Below are 25,276 nucleotides of genomic sequence, written 5' to 3' on the forward strand. Positions count from 1 at the left end.
ATACTGATTTGTCATTTACATTGAGCTTTAACCATACTATTATATACTCAGCTTTAAGTTTTATGACTTCAGTTTAAAAGCACAATACGATTTGAATGGTATCAATTGGTCCAGTGGGTATGTGTTTTTAAAAAAAATACTGTTTTGTTCGTTCCCTTGTTGACTTGTTTTTTTATACGTTACGTTACATTAAACTACTTATTTTATATGAGTCATTTGAGTTTCCACGCTTAATTTTCTTTTCGTTCTGCTTCCTCAAAACTTTAACGTTAGATTTTTCTGAATCAGAAATTCTTAAATGCAAATATTTGAAAGTCAATGTTGTATACAAGCTGAATACTTGCAGGAACTTCTTAGGAAGAAAGATAAGAAGTTAGCAATATCCTTAAACTCTACCTTTCGTTATATAGATTATGTTCTTTCACTAAATAATTCAAAATTTGGTGACTATGTGGAACGCATCTATCCAATCGAGCTAGAGATAAAGGATACTACAGATACAGTTAAGTCGGCCTCATATCTTGACTTACATCTAGAAATTAACAATGAGGGTCGGTTGAAAACAAAACTTTACGACAAAAGAGATGATTTCAGCTTTCCAATTGTGAACTTTCCATTTATAAGTAGCAACATTCCAGCAGCACCTGCATACGGGGTATATATCTCCCAATTGATACGATATTCCCGTGCTTGCATTTCCTATCATGATTTTCTTGATAGAGGGTTGCTGCTCACAAGGAAGCTATTAAACCAAGAGTTCCAAATGGTGAAGTTGAAATCAGCCCTTCGTAAATTTTACGGACGCCATCACGAGTTGGTTGACCGTTATGGAATAACCGTTTCACAAATGATATCGGATATGTTCCTTACTTCGAAACTACAATCCCCTTCCCTTTCATGAATGTGACCTACCGAATTAGACCATTTACCGGATTTGTTATCACATAAGCAACACGACGGGTGCCGCATGTGGAGCAGGATCTGCTTACCCTTCCGGAGCACCTGAGATCACCCCCAGTTTTTTGGTGGGGTTCGTGCTGTTTATTCTTTAGTTTTCTATGTTGTGTCATGTGTGCTGTTGTTTGTTTGTCTTTTTCATTTTTAGCCATGGCGTTTTCAGCTTGTTTTAGATTTTCCTTACGTCGAAACTACAATCCCCTTCCCTTTCATGAATGTGACCTACCGAATTAGACCATTTACCGGATTTGTTATCACATAAGCAACACGACGGGTGCCGCATGTGGAGCAGGATCTGCTTACCCTTCCGGAGCACCTGAGATCACCCCCAGTTTTTTGGTGGGGTTCGTGCTGTTTATTCTTTAGTTTTCTATGTTGTGTCATGTGTGCTGTTGTTTGTTTGTCTTTTTCATTTTTAGCCATGGCGTTTTCAGCTTGTTTTAGATTTATGAGTTTGACTGTCCCTTTGGTATCTTTCGCTCCCCCCCCTTTTGAAGATATATATGTCCAAAAGGAAGTTTAAATTAACGATCAAACAATTATAATTGACAAAATTTGAATTTCCATCCGATCGGTCTGTTGTTGATGTACTACATCTGATGTTTATTTGTCATCATTGTAATTCCAAGTCATTACCTCATTGTCATTTTTATGCCCCCCCCTACGATAGTAGAGGGGCATTATGTTTTCTGGTCTGTGGGTCCGTTCGTTCGTCCGTCTGTTCGTCCGTCCGTTCGTCCCGCTTCAGGTTAAAGTTTTTGGTCAAGGTAGTTTTTGATGAAGTTGTAGTCCAATCCCCTTAAAACTTAGTACACATGTTCCCTATGATATAATCTTTCTATTTTTTATGCCAAATTAGAGTTTTTACCCAAATTTTACGGTCCACTGAACATAGAAAATGATAGTGCGAGTGGGGCATCCGTGTACTTTGGACACATTCTTGTTTTAGTGAGACCATCAACCACCAAACGCTCAATTGGCAGCGATGACGACTTTTTCGTACAATAATTTTTATCTTAGTAAGTCCGCTGAATGTATTTTACCCGATAGCATTTTCAAAAAGCCTTTTATAGAATATGAAGAATTTGAGATTTATTTTGTTACGAGGTTCTGAAAATAAAATTTCATATTTATTAGTATGTATTACATTTCCTATTGTTTATCATTGCATATATTTTCTATTTGCAGCATAGGAAACATAACTTCATAACCAATTTACCCTGTACCTTAAACATTACCCAAAACTCACAATATTACAAATATCAATATATTTTTGATTGTTTGATTACACAAATAAGATGGGAATTAACCAATATCTTTTTTTTTTTATCAAATCCACGGGTGGTCGTACAGATACAAATTGAGGTAATTTGACATTTTAACTCAGATTATTTTTTTAAATATAAAATATAAAATCAGCAAAATTGTATCAGAAGTGTCAACGTATAATTATTGCGCTGATTTGTTGTTGGTGTTTTGAATAAACATCTTTTCTTTTATTAAGTAAGTTATTTATTTAGACACTCTAGCAAATGAGAGTCTAGAGTTACAAAAGGAACATCAAAACTCATAAGTCGAAAACAAACCGACAACGCCATGCCAAAAAACGAAAAACAACCTTTTACGGTACATAACAAAACAACAAACAAAGAAAACTAAAGACTGAACAACACGAACCCAACCCAACCAAAATATAGGGTGGTCTAAGATGATCCGGATCCTGCTTTGTATGTGGTATCCATCGTGTTGTTCGTGTTATTACAAATCATGTAATAAGTCTTAACTCATATGTCACATTCGATAAAAGAGCACGGGAGTGTCGCCACGACAAATGGAACATATTTGTCGTCATGTGTAAAACGATATTCCATAACGACCAACCAGCTCGTGATCAGGCGTCCTATAACATAACTTTTGATGGAATGGTTTGAACTTGCCATTTTTGAGCAGCAACCTATCAAGGAAGTTATTATAAGAAAAACAAGTTCTGGAATAACGTATTAGCTGGGATATATAACCTCGGGCGCTGCAGGAATGTTCCTATATTAAAATGGAAAGTTCCCAATCGGGAAGCTGAAATTTATCTTTCGTCGTTATTATTGTTCTCAATATACCTTGCGAATCTTTTGATGTACGTCAATATGAGACAGACTGATAATTCATATTAGTTTGTCCTCATCCAACCTTCATTGTAAATTTTTAAACAAGATAGGAGGCAGTCTTATAAATTACTTTTTATATAATTTATATATAATATATAATTTATATTATTGTAACAGACTTTTTAGGAGTCTAAGTTAACTGAACCACAAAATATGAATAAAACCACTTATAAAGCATATATATATATATATATATATTGAAAGTTCTTCATATAATCTAAGTTTCAAATTGATGGGACCCTATCTACCATAAACCAAAACTGAAACTACCATACAACAGAACTTCTCCAATATATGAACCGAGAAATCTGTTTCAAAATCCTAATTTGTTGAAAAGGGTCAAGTAGGCCCTAATTAACATTTGTACCAATTTCCAGTTAATGTGTTTATAACTTCAATGTTAACCGGAAAGCATAAAGTTCGTCTACAATTGAATACACAATTAACATTACAACTTATAGGTTTATATCAGCTCTGCAAAGTGCATTATGGTGGCTAGGGAGTCTTAATTAAAATTTATAGAACTTTTTGATAACTTGTCAAAATGAAGTTTTTATTATGCTTTTTTCAAAATATATTAAAAAGTATGGGTCACCGGACTTTTTTTCACGCTAAATGCTGTGCAAAATTGTCAGATTTTGTATACATTATGCATGGAAAATTAAATTTTGTGTGAGACAAGAAAACAAATCTTATTTCATTCAACAATTCACTGAAGAATTGTTGCAAGAGGTTTTGAATGTGCAAAGAGATTGGTCTTTTTCTTTATGACTTTAAGCACACCTTAAATATGTATTATATTTCATCCGTCTTGTGTTGAAATAGTACTAGAAGCGTTGCTAGTAAACTGGAAATCTTTACTATGGCGTCGTATGCATCCCGTCATTGTGTTGTTTGTATTATCTTTCATTTTTGCTTTGTCCGTGTCACTTGTTGCGTTACATATGACGTGTCTCTGTACTTAAACATCCCGCTATTGAGTTATTGATCTATTATAATTTTGTATGCTGGTCTTTCGTATTTGCTAATACTTTTTCTATATGCCTTTTTGTGTTTCTTTTATACTTAGTGACGTGGCTCTCTTTTTTTTTTAGAAGAAATACTCATAAGAATTTAGACAAGCGGGGCAAGAAGGAAAGGTAAAAAAACTAGTTGAGATTCTTCAGTGGATTTGTCTAAAGAACTTTAGACTATTTTCTTTTCTTACTTTAAATTTTCTAAACATTTCTACATTTCATTTTTACAAACAAATAACTCACATTTATGAAATGTTCATGAATGAAGAAAAAAACGTCATTTTTGGTTGCATATTTTTCAAATTAAAAAAATTGTACTTTTTCATGAAAATTAGTACACATAATCTTCATACGTAATCAAACCAAATGTCATTTTAAAAAAGAGGGGTCCATGAACTCATTTTTAAGTTGAATAAGAAAAATATCAGTCGAAAACTGCATCTTTTCCCGATAAGTCACAGTTTGACATCGCGAAAATAACAATTTACGTTAGCAACGTCAGTACCTCCCCTATAACTGTATCTTATGCCCTTCACATACATAAATAAAATTTAAAGATAAGAAAGCAATGGTTTGGGTTGTTTGGTTTGATGTGTTCCTTTTTGTGCTTCTTTGTTAAATATTTGTTTTTTGTTATGATTAAATATATATTTGCGGTAGTTGTACATCCTGTCATTATGTTATTGTTTATGATAATTTTCGTCTTTTTATCTTTCATTTTTGCTAATGTATCTTTATGCCTCTTTGTGATACTTCGATACATATAGCGTGGCTCTGTTCTTATAAATCCCGTTATTATGTTATTGTAAAACATGTGTATATGCTAGTCTTTCATTTTTTTACGTGCTTTTTCTATATACCTTTTTATGTTTCTTTGATAAATATATGCCGTGGCTCTGTACTTATACATCTCGTCATTGTGATATTTAACTATGGTAAATGTGTGTATTTTTGTCTTTAATATTTGTTTATATGCTTGGTCCATAGGCCATTTTGTGCTTCGAAACTTTTATTACATATTTGTTTGGTTAAGATTATAACACAAAGTTGACTGCTGTACCTATTTTTGACATTTTTACCTTTTTTGTCTTTATGTTAAATTCACGCATCGTTGTCAATATAATGCAATTTGATGCAACCGATCATACAAGTGAAAGGTTTAGCTAGCTATAAAACCAGGATCGATCCACCATTTTTTACATAAGAAAATGCCTGTGCCAAGTCAGGAATCAATCTCCGGCGCAGAGTTCACATCCGTTCCGTACTTACTTCGTATCACTACACTAAATATGTATTGTAGTGTACTAAGTATACGGAAAGGAAACAAGCGCTGTACGGAGATTGTTCAGGAATATGCCAGTTTTTGTTCATGCATTAGTTTGATTTGTTTGTGCTTTTGATTTTACCATTTGATTAGGGACTTTCCGTTCTGAATTTTCCTCAGAGTTCAGTGTTTTTGTGATTTTTTTTATACCAAAAACTAGTGCCAATTGGTTTGGAAGATACTGCATGGTCATCACACATTTAATTGATTTGTGTATAAAGAATTTCAAAATGATGGTCTACTGCATGCTTATGCAAGACTTGAACACATTGTAGACGCCAACATTTGAAATATAAAATCAAATGATTTTTTGTATTTAAATCCACAAGTACATTGTTTTTATGATGAATTAATGCACAAATATAAACATCATAGCGATATTAGCAACATAAAATTTATTTATAGAAAATAAGAGAGGCCACAGCTTTCTCTAGACAGATTAAAATCCAAGTCGTCCATCAAGAAATCTTCTCATCATAAATACATCGGTATAGATGCCAGCTTTTCCAGCTTGGGCGCAACCTTGTCCCCAGCTTGTAACTCCTACAATTTATACAACCTTTTATTAAACGAATATAGAACAATACATACCTAAATGTTCGTAAATTGTTATAGTATAACATCTACGAGTCACTATATGACATTTTGACAACCCTACTTGGATAATAGCAATTTGGACAACCCCTACTCGGAATACATGTGTCATTACTTTATATTTTGATAACACCTGTGTGTCATTACTTGATATTTTGATAACACCAGCGTGTCATTATATAACATTTTTTACGCGACATATGATCTTCGTGTCATTACATCATATTTTGATAATACCTGCTTGTCATTATATAATAATTTCTACGCGACATATGATCTACGTGTCATTACATAATATTTTGATAACACCTACGTGTCATTATATAATATTTTGAGAACATCTGCATGACATTATAAGATATTTTCTATGCGACATGATCTACGTGTCATAACAGTCATAGTATTTTTATAACACCTGCGTGTCATTATATAATATTTTCTACTCAAAATATGATCTACGTGTCATTATACAATACTTTGATAACACCTGCGTGTCATTATATAATATTTTCTACCAACATATGATCTACGCGTCATTTCACAATATTTTGATAACACCCGTGTGTCGTTATATAATTTTTTCTACGCAACATATATTCTACTCGTCATTACACAATATTTTAATAACACCTGCGTGTCATTATATGATATTTTCTATGCGACATATGATCTACGTGTCATTACATCATATGTTTATAACATATTTTTGCGTATCTGTGATGTGTTGTTTTTATATGACATTAGTAATAGTTAAGGTTCACAGAACTTATATATATATATATACATGGAAAAAAGTATTGCAACACCGAATTGAAATTCAAATTTAAAAAAAACACTCTTTATTTTGTTGTGATATATTTTGTTGAAATAGAACTAGTTATATATACATCATTTAAATCTCATCCGAGTTTAATCAATAAATATCGACTCGATAAGTTTTTATCTGCACATGCAGCTACTGTACCCGTAAACAATAAAACATGTTTTTATCCTCAATTATTTTCAACACTTTAAATAACCAAGTTTATAAAGTTATGTTATTGCAAGTATTGTTGGTCATCACCATTCCACTATAAGTCGTTTTGAGAATAAAAATCAGGCAACACACGATGTTAGTAAAAGAACTTCCGAGATCAAGAAGACCCCCTAGAACATCTGCTAGGGAAAATCAAGCATAATCAAGGTTGGTCAGAAGCAAACTCATTGCAAACAATACAATCCTATAAAGATAGTGGTTGCCATACAGGAGATTTTAAACAATAACTGTTCGAGATCGACTCATCGCTACTGGGTATCGTGCGATAAGACCATTTCGGGGACCTCTGCTTACGAACAGACATACCGTATCAAATGTAGTGCAGAGGTTGTCAAAGTTGGAAATTAGCATCGTGGAGGAAGATCCATTGTTCCAATGGAATTCGATTTATCTTCCTTGGCCCGATCGTAGCCCGGATTTGAACCATATCGAGCATTTATGGGACACTATTGGGCGTAAAGTGCGCGAAAAGACACCCAAGTTCAAACACGTCATAAAATAAACAATGCCCTTCATCAGGAATGGTCGACTGGTGGCAAGAGGCGGTTATCCGTTTGTATGAAGGTTGCACCAAGTTCTAATTCTTTGGCGTATAACGATGATGTTAACAATCATCTTAAGATTGATTTTGAAATGTCTGATATTGTAAAGTTCGACTACAGTAAAAGGTGTAAAATGCATTTTATGGTACAAAAAACACTTCATTTTGTTATCAAAATTGTGGTTAAAAATAAGAGGCTGATTTTTCAAGGTTTAAAAATCAAGGTGTTGCAATACTTTTTTCCATGTGTATATATATATATGACCATCACCATTTCTCAATTTATTTTAGACTTAAATAAGAACGTCATAATTGCGCAAAATTGAAAAAAATATTATTACAAATAGTAGAGGTATGTATGTTTGCAATGTTTAAAAAAAGGCAAACAAAGCTGCGTTTCAAACCTAAGTTAAAGTAACATAAGAACGATAGTACTCACCGCTTAATACCAGTTTTCCATTTTCTTTACAGGCAAATGGTCCACCAGAATCTCCCTAAAACATTGGAAAACAAGTTAACTGACACTGCCCTTACGTTATTTTTTCAAATTGAAACAGCAATTGTATATAATAAATAGGACTAACACCATTATATGAATATATCTTGATGGTTAACTCCTCGTTTAATATTGTCGGTTTTCTCATTTGATTCCTCATCCAAATTTATTGGGTATTAGTAGTTAATGGATTGCTACTACATTATTTACATACTCCATCTGTATAAGTCCGTGATGCCACATCAACTTCCCTTTTAATGGGTTATTTTGTATTTTATTAAAATTTGTGCTCTATTGTCTCACTCAAATTTTGGTTCCTGTTAAACAGATAAATATTGGATTTTTTTTTGTATTCGGACTTAAATTTAGAAATATACTTTATAGAAACTATAACTTTAACGTCATATGCTCTTCATTGGCAATCATACAAGACTTCTTATTTTCATACATAAACATTCTTATAGTTTTATGTATCTGCTTGAACACAAAAGGTGACAACATGGAAATAATTTCATGCATTAACAATCAGATTTCTGCTGAAAAACAAACTTTTATACTCTATCTCCAGTAAGTACTTAAATTTCGCCACAAAAAAATATTGCCTAAACTTAGAATACGCGTTTATAGTAAAGCAGTTTTCAACAGTTATAAGTAATTAATTAAGTGAGTAAGAACAACTTTATTTTGATTCGGCATATTGACAAACATATTACAACATAAGCTCTAAAGAGCAATTCATCGAATACAAAAACATATGCAATAACAAATAAAACAAGGCATGCAGCATGCAATAAATAGTAATAAAACAGCACAACATTTGACTCTAGCATATACATCTATCTTGCGTATACAAAAACATATATTTAAGCACTAATTATACAAGAATATTTTTAGACATTTGCAGCTAATTTAAAAATAATAATAATAATAAAGTAAAAACTAAAACTCTTGTAATTATTAAGACGGGAAAACAAAAATTCAGTAAATTTCAAAAGATGGTCAATGACTATCCATTTCCAGATGGACACGAACGATTTAATGACTTGTTTCTTTATTCCGTTTTCAGCACTTTTGGCTATGATGTAGCAGTCAGTTTTTATTGGTAGAGGTATCACACGTGACATACCGTATCGAGTTTCATTTAAGAAATTCAATACGACCAACAACAAACAAAACACAACTTTTGAATGGAAAGGTTGAAAACCAATCAGTTTAATGACGGTCTCTTTGTATCTATGATGAGTTTATTTGTATTTCTTTTGTCAAGTCTACCATTGTGATGATTGTCTTTTTTCTAATATTGCAAACAAAATATTATTTTATTATTGAAACATTGTCTATGATTATGCATCAGAACAAATCTCCCTATTTCTATATGTAGAATACTATTTCATTTCTTGTTGTACTTTCATAATTACACAAGTTAATCAAAGAGCTGAAAGCTCTGAAGAAAAATGACGCCACTGTCTCTAATATTGGGATAGTTTTTATGCAAATCTTGATTTTCACATACCGTAATTAGTTTAACAATGCAACATGTCTCGTAAGCATATAATTGATATTCGTATATATGTGTGTGTGTGAAGTGAAGGTGACAACTGGCTGTTTTTTTAAGACAAATGAATAGGTCAAGACTACCTGAATTGTACAAATAAATACCGTAGAAAGGCTTGTATATTTCTCACTGGTACATAGTCTGAATCAGGGTCCGTTCGCGCCCACTCATGTTCGCCCCCTTTCACTTTCACACCCTAAATGTTCGCACCCAATCTTAATTGGTTTTGTGTTTAATAACTCTGTAAGCAAGTGTTTTCTTATAAGTATAATTGTTGTCATTGTCTCAAAATAAAGTGAGACAGCATTTGTATTTGTGTTGAATAAATCTTAATGATGTTTTGGATAGCGTATTGTTAAAAATAATAATAATCCTTTCTAATTAAAGTGGTATTTTGTCAACGTTTTATTTTGTGTTGAATAACTCTTAATCATGTTTTGGTTTGTGTATTGCTATAACTTTGTTTCATTGACTTCTTTCAAAATGAAGTGAGATTCTGACTATGTTTTTTTCTGTGTGTTGATTAGATTTTATCATGTTTTGGTTATAATAGTGGATTGCTATATTTTGGTTCCTATATTTTATTGTTTCGTTGTTTCAGATCAAAGGAACCAAGCTGTTAAAAACAATTATCTTTTGTGTTTTTCCTTTAAAATCTTCAATGTTTTACTCATAAATACATTCAGTATTTACACCAAAGCAATTTAAAACAACAATCATGATTTTCCAATTATTCAACTTGAATTTGAATTAAAATTGAGCGCGAATGAGTAGAGTGCGAACGGACCTTGGGTGCGAACGTGCGAGGTGCGAACCTGCAAGGTGCGAAAGTGTATTGGGCGCGAACAGACCTGATACCACAAAATATTAAGTAAATAATCTTTTTGTTACTGTTATCAAAGGTCTAATGAAACTCAGGTAATTTCAAACATTTGTCAAAGAATTCTAGTCAAACCGGCACCTGGTTAAATTGGCACCTGGACAAATCAGCATCTGGTTAAATCGACACCTGATATAGTCAATTCGTCACCCATGTTAAATATATATTTTAACAGTATTTTAAGCAAAAAGAGTAAAAATAAGTAAGGGGTTGCCAGAATTTTTTTCAGTATTTAAGCAAAAAGAGTTAAATACTAACTTTCACATTTTTGGGTGTTCATTGTACATTTTGTATATATTTATTTTTCTCAACTAAATGACATTTTTGGTGTATTTTTAATGATATATATATGAGTAGTCAAAATAATTATTACGTCTGGCAAGGCTTTTTTAATTTTATTCTGGGACACCTTTCTATGACCGCAAGGCTATGTTAATTTTTTTCTGGGACGCCTTCCTAAGAAAGCCTTCCTACGAACTTCGTAGGAAGACGTCACAGAAAAAAAATAAAATAGCCTTGCCAGACGTCATGATTATTTGGACTAATACATGAGATATTGGATATTTTTATGCATTATTTAAACCAGTTGAGCATTTTACAGGATTGTTTGTTTAATGCTTTTTAAACTTTACTGAAAAAAACACCTTAAATTTGCTTATTATTTGGCATGAAAGTTTGATTTATTGAAAGGGACTCATAGTTTTCCATTTTTTTTAATAATTGTCTAATTGTTAAAACAACAGCTTGGGTAAGGGCTTCGTTGTTTACCTTTATACACAACAACATAATTTCACTTTGGTTTCGTTGTTTACCTAAATACACAACAACATATTCACTATGTACTTGGTAACAGTTATTAATTAATTGAATAGAAAATATTATAACAAATATTATTGGATGCCGAATTGACGTCAAATAGGTGCCGATTTGACTAGATGCCAATTTAACCAGGTGCCGACTTGACTTGTACGTTTCAATTCCTCTGCGATCGTTTGCGTTATTTTCTTGAGAAAAACCTATTTTCCATCATCAAAGAGAAGAAGAAACTGCTTGAAAATGATTCTGGAACGCTTCATGATTGTTAAAATAAGTTAAATTCACTCAAAAAACAATTTTAAAACTTGCGATGTTTAAACAGGAAGTTTCAAAAGCACGTGTAAAAAAAGAAATTAACCGGTATGAGTGGAAATCCGTATATAACAGATATCACTATAGTACGACTTTGAAAGCAAAACAGTTCCATCCTTTTGTAAAACAGTCTTTAATATACCTATCACATTAATGTTTGAAGGGTCTTAAGCTTATTCAAACCATAAAAGTCGGTATGAAACACCAAAACGGAATGAACAATAACCGATTACGTTTTGTAGTTTACAAATTCTAAACTGGTTCCCGTCAAACTACAACACTTTGTCCGAATACAAGCAGAAACCAGTTAGTTTGTAAACTGGTTCCTGGCTGATTACTACACAATGACCTCTCATGCATAATTAATGATAACACAAGCAGATTCCAGTTTGTATAGAAAATAGTAAATATGAAATCAAGCGCGGTAGGCAGAGAAATGTAACGAAGTTCAGGTCGCCAGTAATGGAACAATGACTGCGTCATTTTCCAAAAAAGCTTTGAAGAATTGTTACACATAAATAGACTTGTTTAGAAATCCGACTTCATGTGGCGATTTAAACAGGTGTACATTATCCCCATCCACCCCTCCCCAAAAAAATTAAAAGTAAGATTACAACCAATTTTGTGTCTAATTGCTAATTATCAGGAGAGCACCCCTTAATATAAAATTTAGGATTTTCATAATCAAATATTGTTATAAAGTCTTCTAAACATGACTTCTTAATTAACATATTAAACAGTAGAAAAGCTATTTTACATAGTGCACATCATTTCTAAATAGCTCCATTTAATCGTATCGGTGTTCTCGGTATGCAGTTAATAAAGCCGTCGCAGAGTAGCGAAATATAACGGCTGATTTATTAGAATAAACCGTCAAGTCGGCTATTAAAAGTCCCGACATGAAAAATGTAAAACAATTCAAACGAAAAACGGCCTATTTCATAGAAAGACAATTTGCAAAAGACAAAGTATGCCATACATAAACCAACAACAACCACTGTACAACTTGCTCATACCTTAGGGACAGGCTAAATCTAACAATAGATATAGGAAGATGTGGTGTGAGTGCCAATGAGACAATTCTCCATACAAATAACAATTTAAAAAGTAAAGTAAACCATTATAGGTTAAAGTACGGCCTTCAACACGGAGCCTTGGCTCACACCGAACAACAAGCTATAAAGGGCCCCAAAATTACTAGTGTAAAACCATTCAAACGGGAAAACCAACGGTCTAATCTATATAAACAAAACGAGAAACGAGAAACACGTATATATTACATAAACAAACGACAACTACTGTACATCAGATTCCTGACTTAGGACAGGTGCAAACATTTGCAGCGGGATTAAACGTTTTAATGGATCCAAACCTTCTCCCTTTTTCTGAAACAATAGCATAACATCACAACAAAGAAAAACATACGATAAAATATCAATTGGCAGACTTAACTCAATCAAAAAACGTATGATTAAACAATGAACGAATAATTTAAGTCTGGATTAAGATATTCACCTGGCATGCATCAATACCACCAGCTCGTTTTCCACCACAAAGCATTGTTTTCTTGTTATAGCCACCATCATCGTAATCTTTTGCGCATTTGACATCAGGGAAGAAATCGACTGAGGCATGCTGAAGTATATTTGGACTTTCACCGCCTGAAAATATTAAAAATGAAATGCAGCTGATCTACTGAAAAAAGTTGATTATACAGGAAAAAAACATCATTATGTTATTAGAACCTAAACTAAATGATAGAATTGTAAAATAAAATACGAGAAGATAGCTTTTTGAAAATGCTTTGAGAATATCAAAAGAAAAGATAGGGTCACCGTACATTTGTTCCAGCTGAAATAAAAGATATGAAAATTGCATGCAGATTCCTTCAGAAAATGCACTATTTCAGAGTTACCTACCCTTAAAATGCCACTTTTTAAAAAAAACATTAAAAATCGAGCAAAAATACATTTGTCAAAATATTAATATGTATTATGTTCTTCTCATATATTTTATGATAGTATGATACTAAACCCCTAACGGGAGGGATTGTACCTGATATTCATATGATGAAGACATAATCTTTCAATCAGTTTAATTGAGGTCTGGAGCTGGCATGTCAGTTAACTGCTAGTAGTCTGTTGTTATTTATGTATTATTGTCATTTTATTTATTTTCTTTTGTTACATCTTTTGACATCAGACTCGGACTTCTCTTGAACTGAATTTTAATGTGCGTATTGTTATTCTTTTACTTTTCTACATTGGCTAGAGGTATAGGGGGAGGGTTGAGATCTCATAAACATGTTTAACCCCGCCGCAATTTTGCGCCTGTCCCAAGTCAGGAGCCTCTGGCCTTTGTTAGTCTTGTATGATTTTAAATTTTAGTTTCTTGTGTATAATTCGGAGTTTAGTACATACGTCCATTATCACTGTACTATTATGCATATTTTAGGGGCCAGCTGAAGGACACCTACGGGTGCGGGAATTCTCGCTACATTGAAGACCCAGTGGTTGCCTTCGGCTGTTGTTTGCTCTATGGTCGGGTGGTTGTCGCTTTGACATATTCACCATTTCCTTTCTCAATTTTATTAGTTATTATCTTTTTCTTGTTCTTTTGAATAAAAATTCACATAGTTTTCTTCATTCCTGCATCAAATTTTGCTAACTTGATTGAAAATATGAACCTTAAATTCTCTGTTTTTTACAATCCAAGATGGCAAAAGACACCCATAGCACATTAATCACTAATGAATGAAACTACAACTCTGGCGCCAGATTGCATCACTGTTGCTCTCAATCTTGTAATCATTTAAAGTTAACTGTGTGATTGGTGAATTTTTGTCATTATTTCACACATATATATTGTATCTTTTATTATAGTAATTTGTTAGTTTTGTCTTTTATTATAAGAACAAGGAGATTTGGAATAGTTGCCAATGAGACAGATATGCATATGAGTCCAAGTGACGAGGATTTAAACAACAATAGGTAAAGTTTGCGTCGTTTTATATGTTTTAAAAGTAGTGGTTTAATACATGTGTGTTAGTTTTGGTCATTGCCTGCTCATATAAAGTGTTAGTTTTGGTCATTGCCTGCTCATATAAAGTTTATATGAGCAGGCAATGACCAAAACTAACACAAAAGTAATAGAGGTTATGGGTATGTGCAAAACAAAATAGATTGATTACTTTTGTGAAGGTTGTGAAATATCCTACGACTCAAAACAAAGTACTATGTTTCTGATCTGTTTCGCTATAGTGATACTCTTACTTAAATATAAACGTAATATACTGATTACATTGCTATTGACACGTGTTCTATGAACTGATCAACTTGCATCCGGTACGATCGACATTGCAACTTGTATGAGCGAATATGTTCCGAACGGCTTACCTTCAGTTAGTGCACCCCATCCAGTGATAATGCATTCCTTATTAAAATAGTGAACTGTTGGTTTATCTGACAGTTCTATTGGTTCAACTCCAGCATTGATTTCCACAGTGCCATCTAGGTACATGATTGCAACATCATTGTTAACTGATTCGCTATCGTATTCAGGATGCAGGATTATTTTCTTAACTTTATATTCCTTTGTATACTGATTTCCTGAGCTGCCATCAATGGTATGTCTACCGACAACAACTTGAACGTTAGGTGCCGATTCACTACAAAATTCAAATGGATAAAAAAAAACTTCAGAACATACATGCATATGTGACTGAGACTGAAAATGTAAAAGGATAAATCATTATACGAAAAATACATGGACTTGGAAGTATCGTTCTAAGTAAAAGCTGATAAATCTAAAAACAACATTGGGATATACCAGTGTGGAAAAAAGGGGGAGGTTCCTCACTACTAAAAGAATATATAAACAACTGTGTCGTGAGCACATGATAGACATGTCCCCCTTATTTCGATCCCCGACATTTCATAATTCTAGCACAACAAATCTGAACATAGTGATAAGCGTACCAAAAATTGACAATAATTTCACGAATTCAAAGGGGAAAACCCCAATACAATAAATACATGGCCTCTGTTAACTGCATTAAGTTCCATGGAACGGTACGTGAATTGGAAATGTATATGATGAACGATTATCTAAGAAAACAGTTCAGAGATTTTTTATTTGTAATTTAAACCAGAAAATTAGCAAAATATATGGAGAAGAAATTTAGAATAAACCGTCGACACAGAGATATATCTTACTTTTTGTAATTTTGATAGTATAATGCAATTGTTAAATATTGAAAGGCGATATCTAAACATGTAAACCATGTGAATCAATCAAGTAATTTTTTTAAACCATGTGTTATGTTGCGGGGCCAAATAACTTCTATGGAAAAGAGAAATACCCATACTTTTCGAACTGCATACCATTGACTCATCGTAATTAGTTCCTTTAAAACTAACAAAAAAAACCCAAAACAAAACAAACTTGTAAACTATGATAATGCATTTAAACTAAGAAAAATGTCAAGGTCAAAAGACCATGACTGAGGGTCGGGCCGAATAATCTCCATGTAAATGAAATGTGCTAATGCTTTTTCAACTGCATACTAAATAGCATTTATCTATAACAAGTGGTTCCCCATAAACTGGACTAATCACAAACTAATACCGATGCCGGACAAGCACGCCTTAGTCTCGCTTTTCGACGCGAGACAAGTACGGGATATTTGATCCAATACGTAACTATTTTTTTTAATGTATTAGCCCTGAGCTGTTATTGTCTCTACTGTAAAGTTTACAATAACAACTATAACATGGCAGAAGATGTCTGCCCTGTCAATGTACCAAGAAAGTTCCTTTTGTTATTGATGCAATCTTAAACGCAATAACCGTTAATAGTGAGTTGTCTAGCGATGTTAGATTTTTGCAAATAGAACAGGACATAACTCTTACCCCTCTAAGCAATGTGCAGCTGTCACTACAACTATTTCACCGCTTCCAGTTCGAACAAGAGACCCTCCACAGAAATGGTTATATTCTGCTGATTTCATTGAAATCTAAAAAATATAGAATTCGTGATAATGATGATTAAAATGTCTATGAAACTTATGAGCCATAGTTGTTACCATATATATATATTTTAAGTTTCCAATTGATTATACATGTACTTGTTAGGGTAAAGATTTGTGCCTGTTAAAACGTTTCAAACCGCTGCATTTGGTGCTCCTGTCCCAAGTCAGGAACCTGTGGTTATAGTTTGTTGATGTAGTTCATAAGTGTTTCTCGTTTTCTCGTATTTTATATAGATTAGACCGTTGTTTTTCCTGTTTGAATGGGTTTACATTAGTCATTTGAGTGGCCCTTTACAGCTTGCTGTTCGGTGTGAACTAAGGCTTCGTGTTGAAGAATGTGCTATGACTTTAAATTTTCACTAAGTGAATATTAATATTGCATTAGGGGACAACCGTTTGATTTTCGGAGGGGCAAAGGATCCTAGAAGGATTTTGAAAATGAAAATTCTGGCCTGGCAAGTCCAAAACATAAAGATTGTGTCTGACAGGAAGATAATGAACAATCAGCAACACAAAATCTGGAATAAATTGTATACACAAGTAAAAAAAACAACATATAATATCAACTAACAAAACCCCTTACTAGATCATACAGAGAAGAGTATCGACAATAATCAACATAATATTCGTACATCATGTAATATTGAAGGACTTATAGGTATGACGCAGTTAACTATAATATAAAACGTAATAAGAAATAAGAAATGCTTCAGCAATCACTTTTGACTAAAATTAGAATAGCAATACTAAAGGTGAATTAAGTTGGTAATTTAGGTATGGCGTACGCATATGACTTCCATTGAAGGTTCATAACACTCGTCAAACACAAACCATAGGCATGATGTCGATATTTTCACTAGGCATACCATCAGTTTTGACAATATGAGATACGAAAAATGCATGAAATTTTACATTGTACAAAATCTAGTTACTTTTGTTTTTATCAGATGTTTGTATTAATATAACAAATTACACATTCGATTTTATGTTTAAACGTGTAAAATCAGTCTTTAAAAGAAGATGTTGTATGATTGCCAATGAGACAACTCTCTACAAGAGAACGAATGACATAGACATAACGTTCGGTTACCATACGGCCTTCAACAATGAGTAAATCCTTACTGCAGTCAGCTCTAAAGTCCACGAAATGCCAAAGGCAAAACAATTGAAACGAGAAAACAAACGGCCTGAATTATGAACGAAACACAAATAACATATACAGCAACAAACAACAACCACTTTGATGACATTGAAATTGACCTTAAGTAGACAAACAATTAAATGTTTAACTTTCTCTTTATAAATATCCTACCTGATAAGGATATTGATTGGGTGAAGCATTTGTTCCACCAACTATACTCATTGGACCTCCATGATTGCCGGAAGCTGAAATACAATTGTACAATCAATTTATCGCGTTGAATATGAACAGTATATCCTTAGAACTGATTAATATCAACACTATGTAAAACTCTGTATCCTTACATGCATACAGATGCAGTGAGTACTACATATAAGCTAATGGTATTTTTATGGAAGCAGTCGGTTGTGTATGGAAATGCATACCGAAATAAGAAATTTGGACGATTATCGATTGGAAATTTTCAAACCTACTTACTTGCCAACTTTTGTAGGATGTGTGCTCAAGTTCACGGGTGTCATTCGGTTTATCGAGGGAAATGATCGTGAAAGAATATCTAACGGCGGTCAAGTATTGAGAGACGATCGTGAAAGTTCTGGTAACGGATCGTGAAAGACATTTAATTTACATTCTAGTTCAGAATCTTTGAAAAAATCGCTTAATTTTCAAAACGCGGAAAAAATCCGAACAAAAAAATATGTCTGTCAAAATGGTTTAACTTCCTCAACATAACTGTGAAAGAAGATAAAGAAAATATGAAGTACTTTTTGAAAAAACACAAAAGGCGCAATGCGTGTCTATGAAATTAATTACAAATAACACGCTTTTTGTACCTATAATGGTCATATTTCAGAATATCATGATATATTTGAAATTTGTTCTTTGGTGTATCTGATAGTACAGTAAAATTAAAGTATGTTCTTCCCTTAAAAGCGTTAATTTGTTTATGAAAACCTTGAATTTGTTGAATTTCCATCAAACTTGATCGTGAAAGATCAGCCAACGTATTATTTTGATCGTGAAAGAAAATGCGTGACCACACTTAATACTAGTAATCAGAAATCAGTATTTCTTTTACCATTTGATTAACCTGCAACTGGTTGAAGCCTGTAACTATTCTGATAAGGATGAACATTAAAGCTATTATTTTTTTTTCTATTCAACACTTTACCTCGAAAGTTAAAAATAAACAACAACTAAAAACGTGTCTAAATAAGTGTGAAAGATTCAGCTCTGTAAATCGGTCTAGTGCAATTCAGGCAGACCGATACTATTAAGCCAATAATAAGGATATACAACGTTTAAACCAAAATTTTATCCATCAAACAAAAAATTACAGCAAAAACGTCATCTTTCATGTGTAATTTGAGATTGAACGATAACCAACATTTTGTGCAACAGTACTTTCTTAAGTTCTTTATATACAACGCAGATGTGGATTGCTTTAACTATATACTACAGACTGTAGAATACCAGATCGCAAATGCTGTAATGTCTGCTTTACTTATGATAGTATATTTGTTTAACGTCTATAATATCAAGGGTTTTACTAGAAGTGTCAAATGCGCTTAAGATTGTCATTGGTTCATAAAAAGAGGTCAAGGTCAGATGAACCATGCCATACAGATCTCTACAAATATTCAGTTCACCAAATAAATGTGTTCCGATCCTTACAGTGCCTAAGAAACTGACAAATGTAAAAGTTATGTTTGGCCAATTAATTCGGAACATAAGGTCAAAAGTATATGAACCCTGACCGACAGCCAGACATAGACATCTTACTATCATTCAATATATCAAATACAATTGACATCACCATTGTCATATATGAAACACGCAGATAGACATGTATACCATACACGAAATACCTTGGCGCTATAGCATTCAGGTATATATCCAAAAGGACAAACAACATAAAACAAACATTGCCGAATGATGCATGATAATGAGTTTGATGTTAGTTGAAACCTTGCAGAAGTCGAAAATGTACACCTTGCAATCATAACAACAACACTGGATTGTTTTTTCGGCGTTTTGTCACCCATTGTCTTTTATTATTGCCGTGTTGTTATTTCTTTTTCTTTTCATTTTCTGAAAATATTAATACTTTGAAATGCTTAAACCTATTGAGGATGTTGACCTATCTAGCTTTTCTCAATACCAATAACAAATATTAACTATCATATAATTGAAAAATAATTTGAACGTCTTCGTAGCATCAGATCTTTCACGATCCTTTTCACGATCTTCAAAAATGCGGTACGTCATCTTTCACGATCCGAAAAATCAATTTTGTGTAAATAGTTCTTTATTTACTAAGTTTCAGATTATATTTATACAAGATAACTATGAGAACCATTTGATTAATTCAAATATAATGCCCTTACTCGGATAAAAGTAGTTTATCTAGTCGAATTTGTGAAAAAAATCGTGTTTGTTTACATTTTTTATGTCATTGAAATGTCGAGAAGCAATCTGCCTTTTGTTGTTTTGTAAAAACTATGTACTTTTGAAAGTGGATATTCTCACATACTGATCATAATGTTAAACAATTTTGACAGACAGTTTTATTTTGTCGTAAATTTGTCTGTGTAATTAATTAAATTAGAATATTTACTGATCTTTCATTTGTCCTCTCGATTAAATGTCTTTCACGATCCGTTACCAGAACTTTCACGATCGTCTCTCAATACTTGACCGCCGTTAGATATTCTTTCACGACCATTTCTCTCGATAAACCAAATGACACCCGTGAAGTTAAGACATTTGAAGTCAAATACGAAAAATATGTTCTTACTTTAAGCTGGACCAAACAAAGTTGATAATAAAATATTTTCATTTATAATAGTGCTCGAAACAAATTCTTAAAAAAATATATTTTACGAATGCATTTACACAAAAAGGTCAAGAACATATAGCTGAGCATTGTTTAGTATAAAGAGAGGTAAAAGATACTAAAGGGAAATTCAAATTCACAAATGAAATTATTTTTGAAACATTCAGTCGTTAATTAGGAATAACTGTAATATTTTTTCTGTCTATGAAGAAATAACATAAAAAATGTGGTGCACACTGAATAACGCGCGTAGCGGGTTATTCAACAGTGTGCACCACATTTTTTATGTTATTTCGAATAGACAGAAAAAATATTAGTCATTTCTTATAATTTTTAATTCTAAATTCCATTTTAAACCGTAGAAAACCATGAAAAAACGTTAATGACGTCACGGTCAAATGACTAAATTATGTCTATGGGCTGATAACAAAATAACGTCAGCCAATCAGAAGACGCGTTACATCCTAAATTAAATTATTGAATTATAATTACTCAAAATGGATAAACTATAATTGAATATTACTTCCAATGAAAGAAAAGTTACAGTAAGTTTATCAAAACGGAAATAAAATATTTGTTCAAACAGGAAAAAATATTATAGAATTCTTTATTACTATAGGATTAAACGCCTTTTAAAAGGAATTTATTGGTGTATAAACTCGACCAGTTCACTCACAAACAAATAAAAGTCCCTTTGAAAGACCAGTTCACTCACAAACAAATAAAAGTCCGACTTTCGTCCCCTACGAAATTTCTTCTAAACACACATATTTTTTGCAATTTTAAATGTTTCCTATAGACATTCCAGTTTGTTTACTTTAAATACTAGGAAAATATAATTTTTTTCTGAATTGGAAAACCATTTTTATCGATAAAGATTAGACAGTACTTCACATATGAAGGCTCAACTCATGTTACGTAGTGGACATTTTGGTGCGTTTCGTAGTGGACATTTTGGTGCGTTTCGTAGTGGACAAAACCGTTTCGTAGTGGACAAAAAGTTTCGTAGTTGACATCAACCCTATTATATGTTAATAAAAACATAATAAAAATTACATGAAACTAGCCCTTGTTATTTGTTTTGCACGAATATAATTGAAAAAAGATTAAAAAAAGACTCCATGGTAGTGGTAGTGTCCACTACGAAACGTTTTTCTCCCATACTTGTTTCGTAGGGGACCGTTTCGTAAGGGACGTATTCGCATGTTTTAATTTTTTCCTTGAATACCTATATTAAAATAGTAACAAGACTGATTGTATTCATCAAAGCATTTATCAAGCTGTACATTGATATTTTTTTCATAATTTTAAAACCAGACACTGAAGGAGATTTGACCCGTTTCGTAGGGGACATTATCAAAAATACAGTATCACTCTGGTCCATTTGATGTGCTCAATTTTTCTTACCAACAATTTAATTGCCGTTATAAAAGCATCACTTCTTTTGTAAAACCCTAATGTATATATCTCTTGCAAACAAAAATTACATTGATTTTATAAAACTGTTTATTGGCAAATTTTAATGACTTCGTTTCGTAGTGGACATTTTGTGAGGGACACACCTTCTGAAATTAAAAAAACCTATATTGAAATGTGTTTATTAGAATATGTTAGCTCTGAACATACTTTTGAATTATTAAAGAACTTATGTAAAGTAAAAAACCCATTTATTTCTTCATTTTTTACGATATTTTAGAGTATGAATGTTGAACAGGCGGTCTAGGGACATGCCATTTTGGTTGTTTTGGACCATTCAGGAGTCAATATCTTATCGATCCCTCTAAAAATAAACTGTTTCTTTGTTTAAAAATGTTAAATCTAATTCAATATACTGACTGCAAAAAAATTACTTGCAAAGATCAAACACATTTTTTTTTAAAGTGGATAGGACAAGAAAATACGTTTTTATTGAAAAACGCCCTTAAATGAATCTTAATTAAAGGCCGTTTAATTACATGTTGCCATTCAAAAAATAATATTTACAATTCTAAATCTTTATTTCCTTAATGAAAACTCTCCAAGCAGAATAAAAATCAAGACTATAAAAAGTACTAAGGTTCAATGCAATGAGATTAATTCAAACACAAAATAATCAAGACAAGGTTATCTGTGATAAATTATATAATCAAATGTAATTGTTTTCTTTCAATTTGACAAGTGAATGAGCTGTTTTAACGCGAGGTTGGACTACGAGTATCAGTAATTGAAGATTTTGGCTAAGTCAGTAAGTGAGCAAGAGTTATTTGAAAAATCGGGAATTAGAAACATTTTCTTAATCATATGCAAAACTGCCCCTACATTTATAATTGATGTTGTATATAGCAAGTGAATATATTTTCCTCAGTGCCATATTATTTACTTTTAAAATAAACTTATTAGTTTCCCAGTGTAAGAAGTCAAAATATGAATTCATATTTAAAATATGTATTTCCATTTTTGTATATTCCTGATAATGTTACTTATTTAGATGAGGCGAAGACTAGTTAATGTATATAAAGTAAGATAATGAAGTGCAGACTTAATTATTCTATTTCACTCAATTGTTTTACAATAGCTTATTAAGACAGTTAAAACCACAATATCTTTGATTCGTCGATTGTCATGTAGCGCGCAACGTATGAAAAGAATATAAAATGAACACACATGCACGCATAAAAAATGAACAGAATATGAAAGAAATAAACACACATGCACGCATAGCATATAGACAGAATATAAAATCAACACATCTGCACGCATAGCATATAGAAAGAATATAAAATAAACACATCTGCACGCATAGCATATAGACAGAATATATAATGAACACATCTGCACGCATAGCATATGGACAGAATATAAAATTAACATACATGCACACATAACATATAACAAACTCACCAGCAACTACACCAAAGATCACACAGCAAACAAGATACTTCATCTTTACTATACTGAACAATTCTGAATACGGGTACATAAAATTAGTTTATATACTTTCTGATTCTTCCGCTAAGACCCTTCAGCAAAAATAGTTCGGTGTTGGGAGTCTAAAGAACAATAAAATGTACGTCACGTTTTATAAAGATATGAAGGATTTGGGGAACGTATTTCGTGCGTGAACAAAATCTCGTATTGTTTATCCTTGACGTGAATAATATTAAATGGCTTTCCAATTGAATTGACATCTAATTAGAGTCTAGATATAACCAATTTTGGTAAGAAAATAAAACTTCGTGACAATTCTTTTCAAGAATTAAACAGTGAAAAATGGCTAAAGGTGGTCATATTAACGACAAAAATATATCAGGTAATATTGGACAATGAGACAGCAACCCAACAACACATATAAAACTCTATAAATTTGCAGCGGTTATATTAGAATGAAATTCAAAACAGTGTGGCTGTGGCCATTGATTGACACATTAAATTCATCCATTGACCGGGACAATTTATGTGAACGTTTGTCTGTAACGACCACTGTTCACGACGTACCTACGATAGACATTTAAACTGTGGGGTCACCAAAGGTTTCGTAACGCCTTTAATTATAAAATAATTCGAAAAATTAATCAGGAATAACCTTTATGTTTTGATTTATATAATTGATATAAATCAAAACATCGTGCTATTTCTGATTAATTTTTCGAATTACTTTATTAAGGTGTTGAGAACCTTTGGTGACCCCATAGTTTAAGTGTCTTTAAAAAGTACATAGTGAGCAGTGGTCGTTACATACAAACGTTCACCTAAATTGTCCAAGTCAACGGATGAATTTAATGTGTCAATCAATTGCCACAGCCACACTGTTTTGAATTTCATTCTATCTTTAAAAACAGACATATGTCTAAACAGAATGCCAAACTCTTAATCGCGCCGATTAGTTAAAAATCTCAATAAAAGATCCATACCTTACCTTAACCTTAATTCTCTCCGCGCCAGAAGTCGCATAAGACCTCCACGCTGCTTTTCCACCCTTTTCTATGTTTTGCCGCTGTTCTGGCTACGTTCCAACTTGTCCATCCTTGTTGGTTCCTTTCTCTCTCTGTTGTTCTTCTCCATGTAGTTTTTGTCCTTACTCTAGTTCTTTTCCCTTCAGGTGCCCATTGTAGAGCTACATAGCTGTTGTTGTCTCTTTCACGTCTTAATGTATGTCCTATCTATGTCCACCGTCTCCTTCTGATTTCACAACTGATGTTTCTGGTGTTAGCTATTTCGTTTACTGTTTTGTTTGATGTTTTACTTTGCCATCTTATTTTTAGGATCTTTCTTAGGCATTGGTGTTCTACGGTATTTAGTTTCTTTTCTTCAATGTTTGTTAGTTTCCATGTTTCGCATCCATACAATAATACAGGTCTAACTAATGATTTATATAGGTGTATTTTTGTTTTTCGGCCAATTCCTCTTGCATACCATATATTTCTTAGGCGATGGAATGTCCCTCTTGCTTTCTGTATTCTGTTTTTGATGTCACAACTGCCTCCTCCCTCTTTGTCCATGACTGCTCCCAGGTATGTGAACTTGTCTACATCTTCTACTTTCTGGTCGTATAACGTTATCAACTCTTTATTAAAAGATCCATAACCAACCCTAAATTTTCTA

General features: G+C 32.6%; 1 protein-coding gene across 1 annotated transcript; it reads right to left on the bottom strand.

The window, feature by feature from the left end:
- Nucleotides 1-5,839: 5,839 nt before the first annotated feature.
- Nucleotides 5,840-23,784, bottom strand: LOC139487729 (trypsin-1-like). Its single transcript, XM_071272765.1, has 7 exons — nucleotides 23,576-23,784; nucleotides 18,031-18,104; nucleotides 16,600-16,703; nucleotides 15,085-15,356; nucleotides 13,205-13,350; nucleotides 8,070-8,124; nucleotides 5,840-6,002 (listed from the first exon to the last, which is right to left on the bottom strand). Exons 1-7 carry the CDS (start codon nucleotides 23,652-23,654, stop codon nucleotides 5,899-5,901), a joined length of 834 nt encoding a protein of 277 aa, XP_071128866.1. The 5' UTR covers nucleotides 23,655-23,784; the 3' UTR covers nucleotides 5,840-5,898.
- Nucleotides 23,785-25,276: the final 1,492 nt, after the last annotated feature.

The sequence above is a fragment of the Mytilus edulis genome, chromosome 9, assembly GCF_963676685.1.
Source record: "Mytilus edulis chromosome 9, xbMytEdul2.2, whole genome shotgun sequence".
Classification (NCBI taxonomy): domain Eukaryota; kingdom Metazoa; phylum Mollusca; class Bivalvia; order Mytilida; family Mytilidae; genus Mytilus; species Mytilus edulis.

What these genes read in the sequence shown, in the direction of transcription:
- LOC139487729 (XM_071272765.1), bottom strand. Translation starts at nt 23,654, where the DNA reads ATGTACCCGTATTCAGAATTGTTCAGTATAGTAAAGATGAAGTATCTT. An exon ending in GATCTTTGGTGTAGTTGCTG is followed by an intron (nt 18,105 to 23,575) that starts GTGAGTTTGTTA and finishes ATTGTATTTCAG; the next exon opens with CTTCCGGCAATCATGGAGGT. An exon ending in ATGGGGTGCACTAACTGAAG is followed by an intron (nt 13,351 to 15,084) that starts GTAAGCCGTTCG and finishes TAATATTTTCAG; the next exon opens with GCGGTGAAAGTCCAAATATA.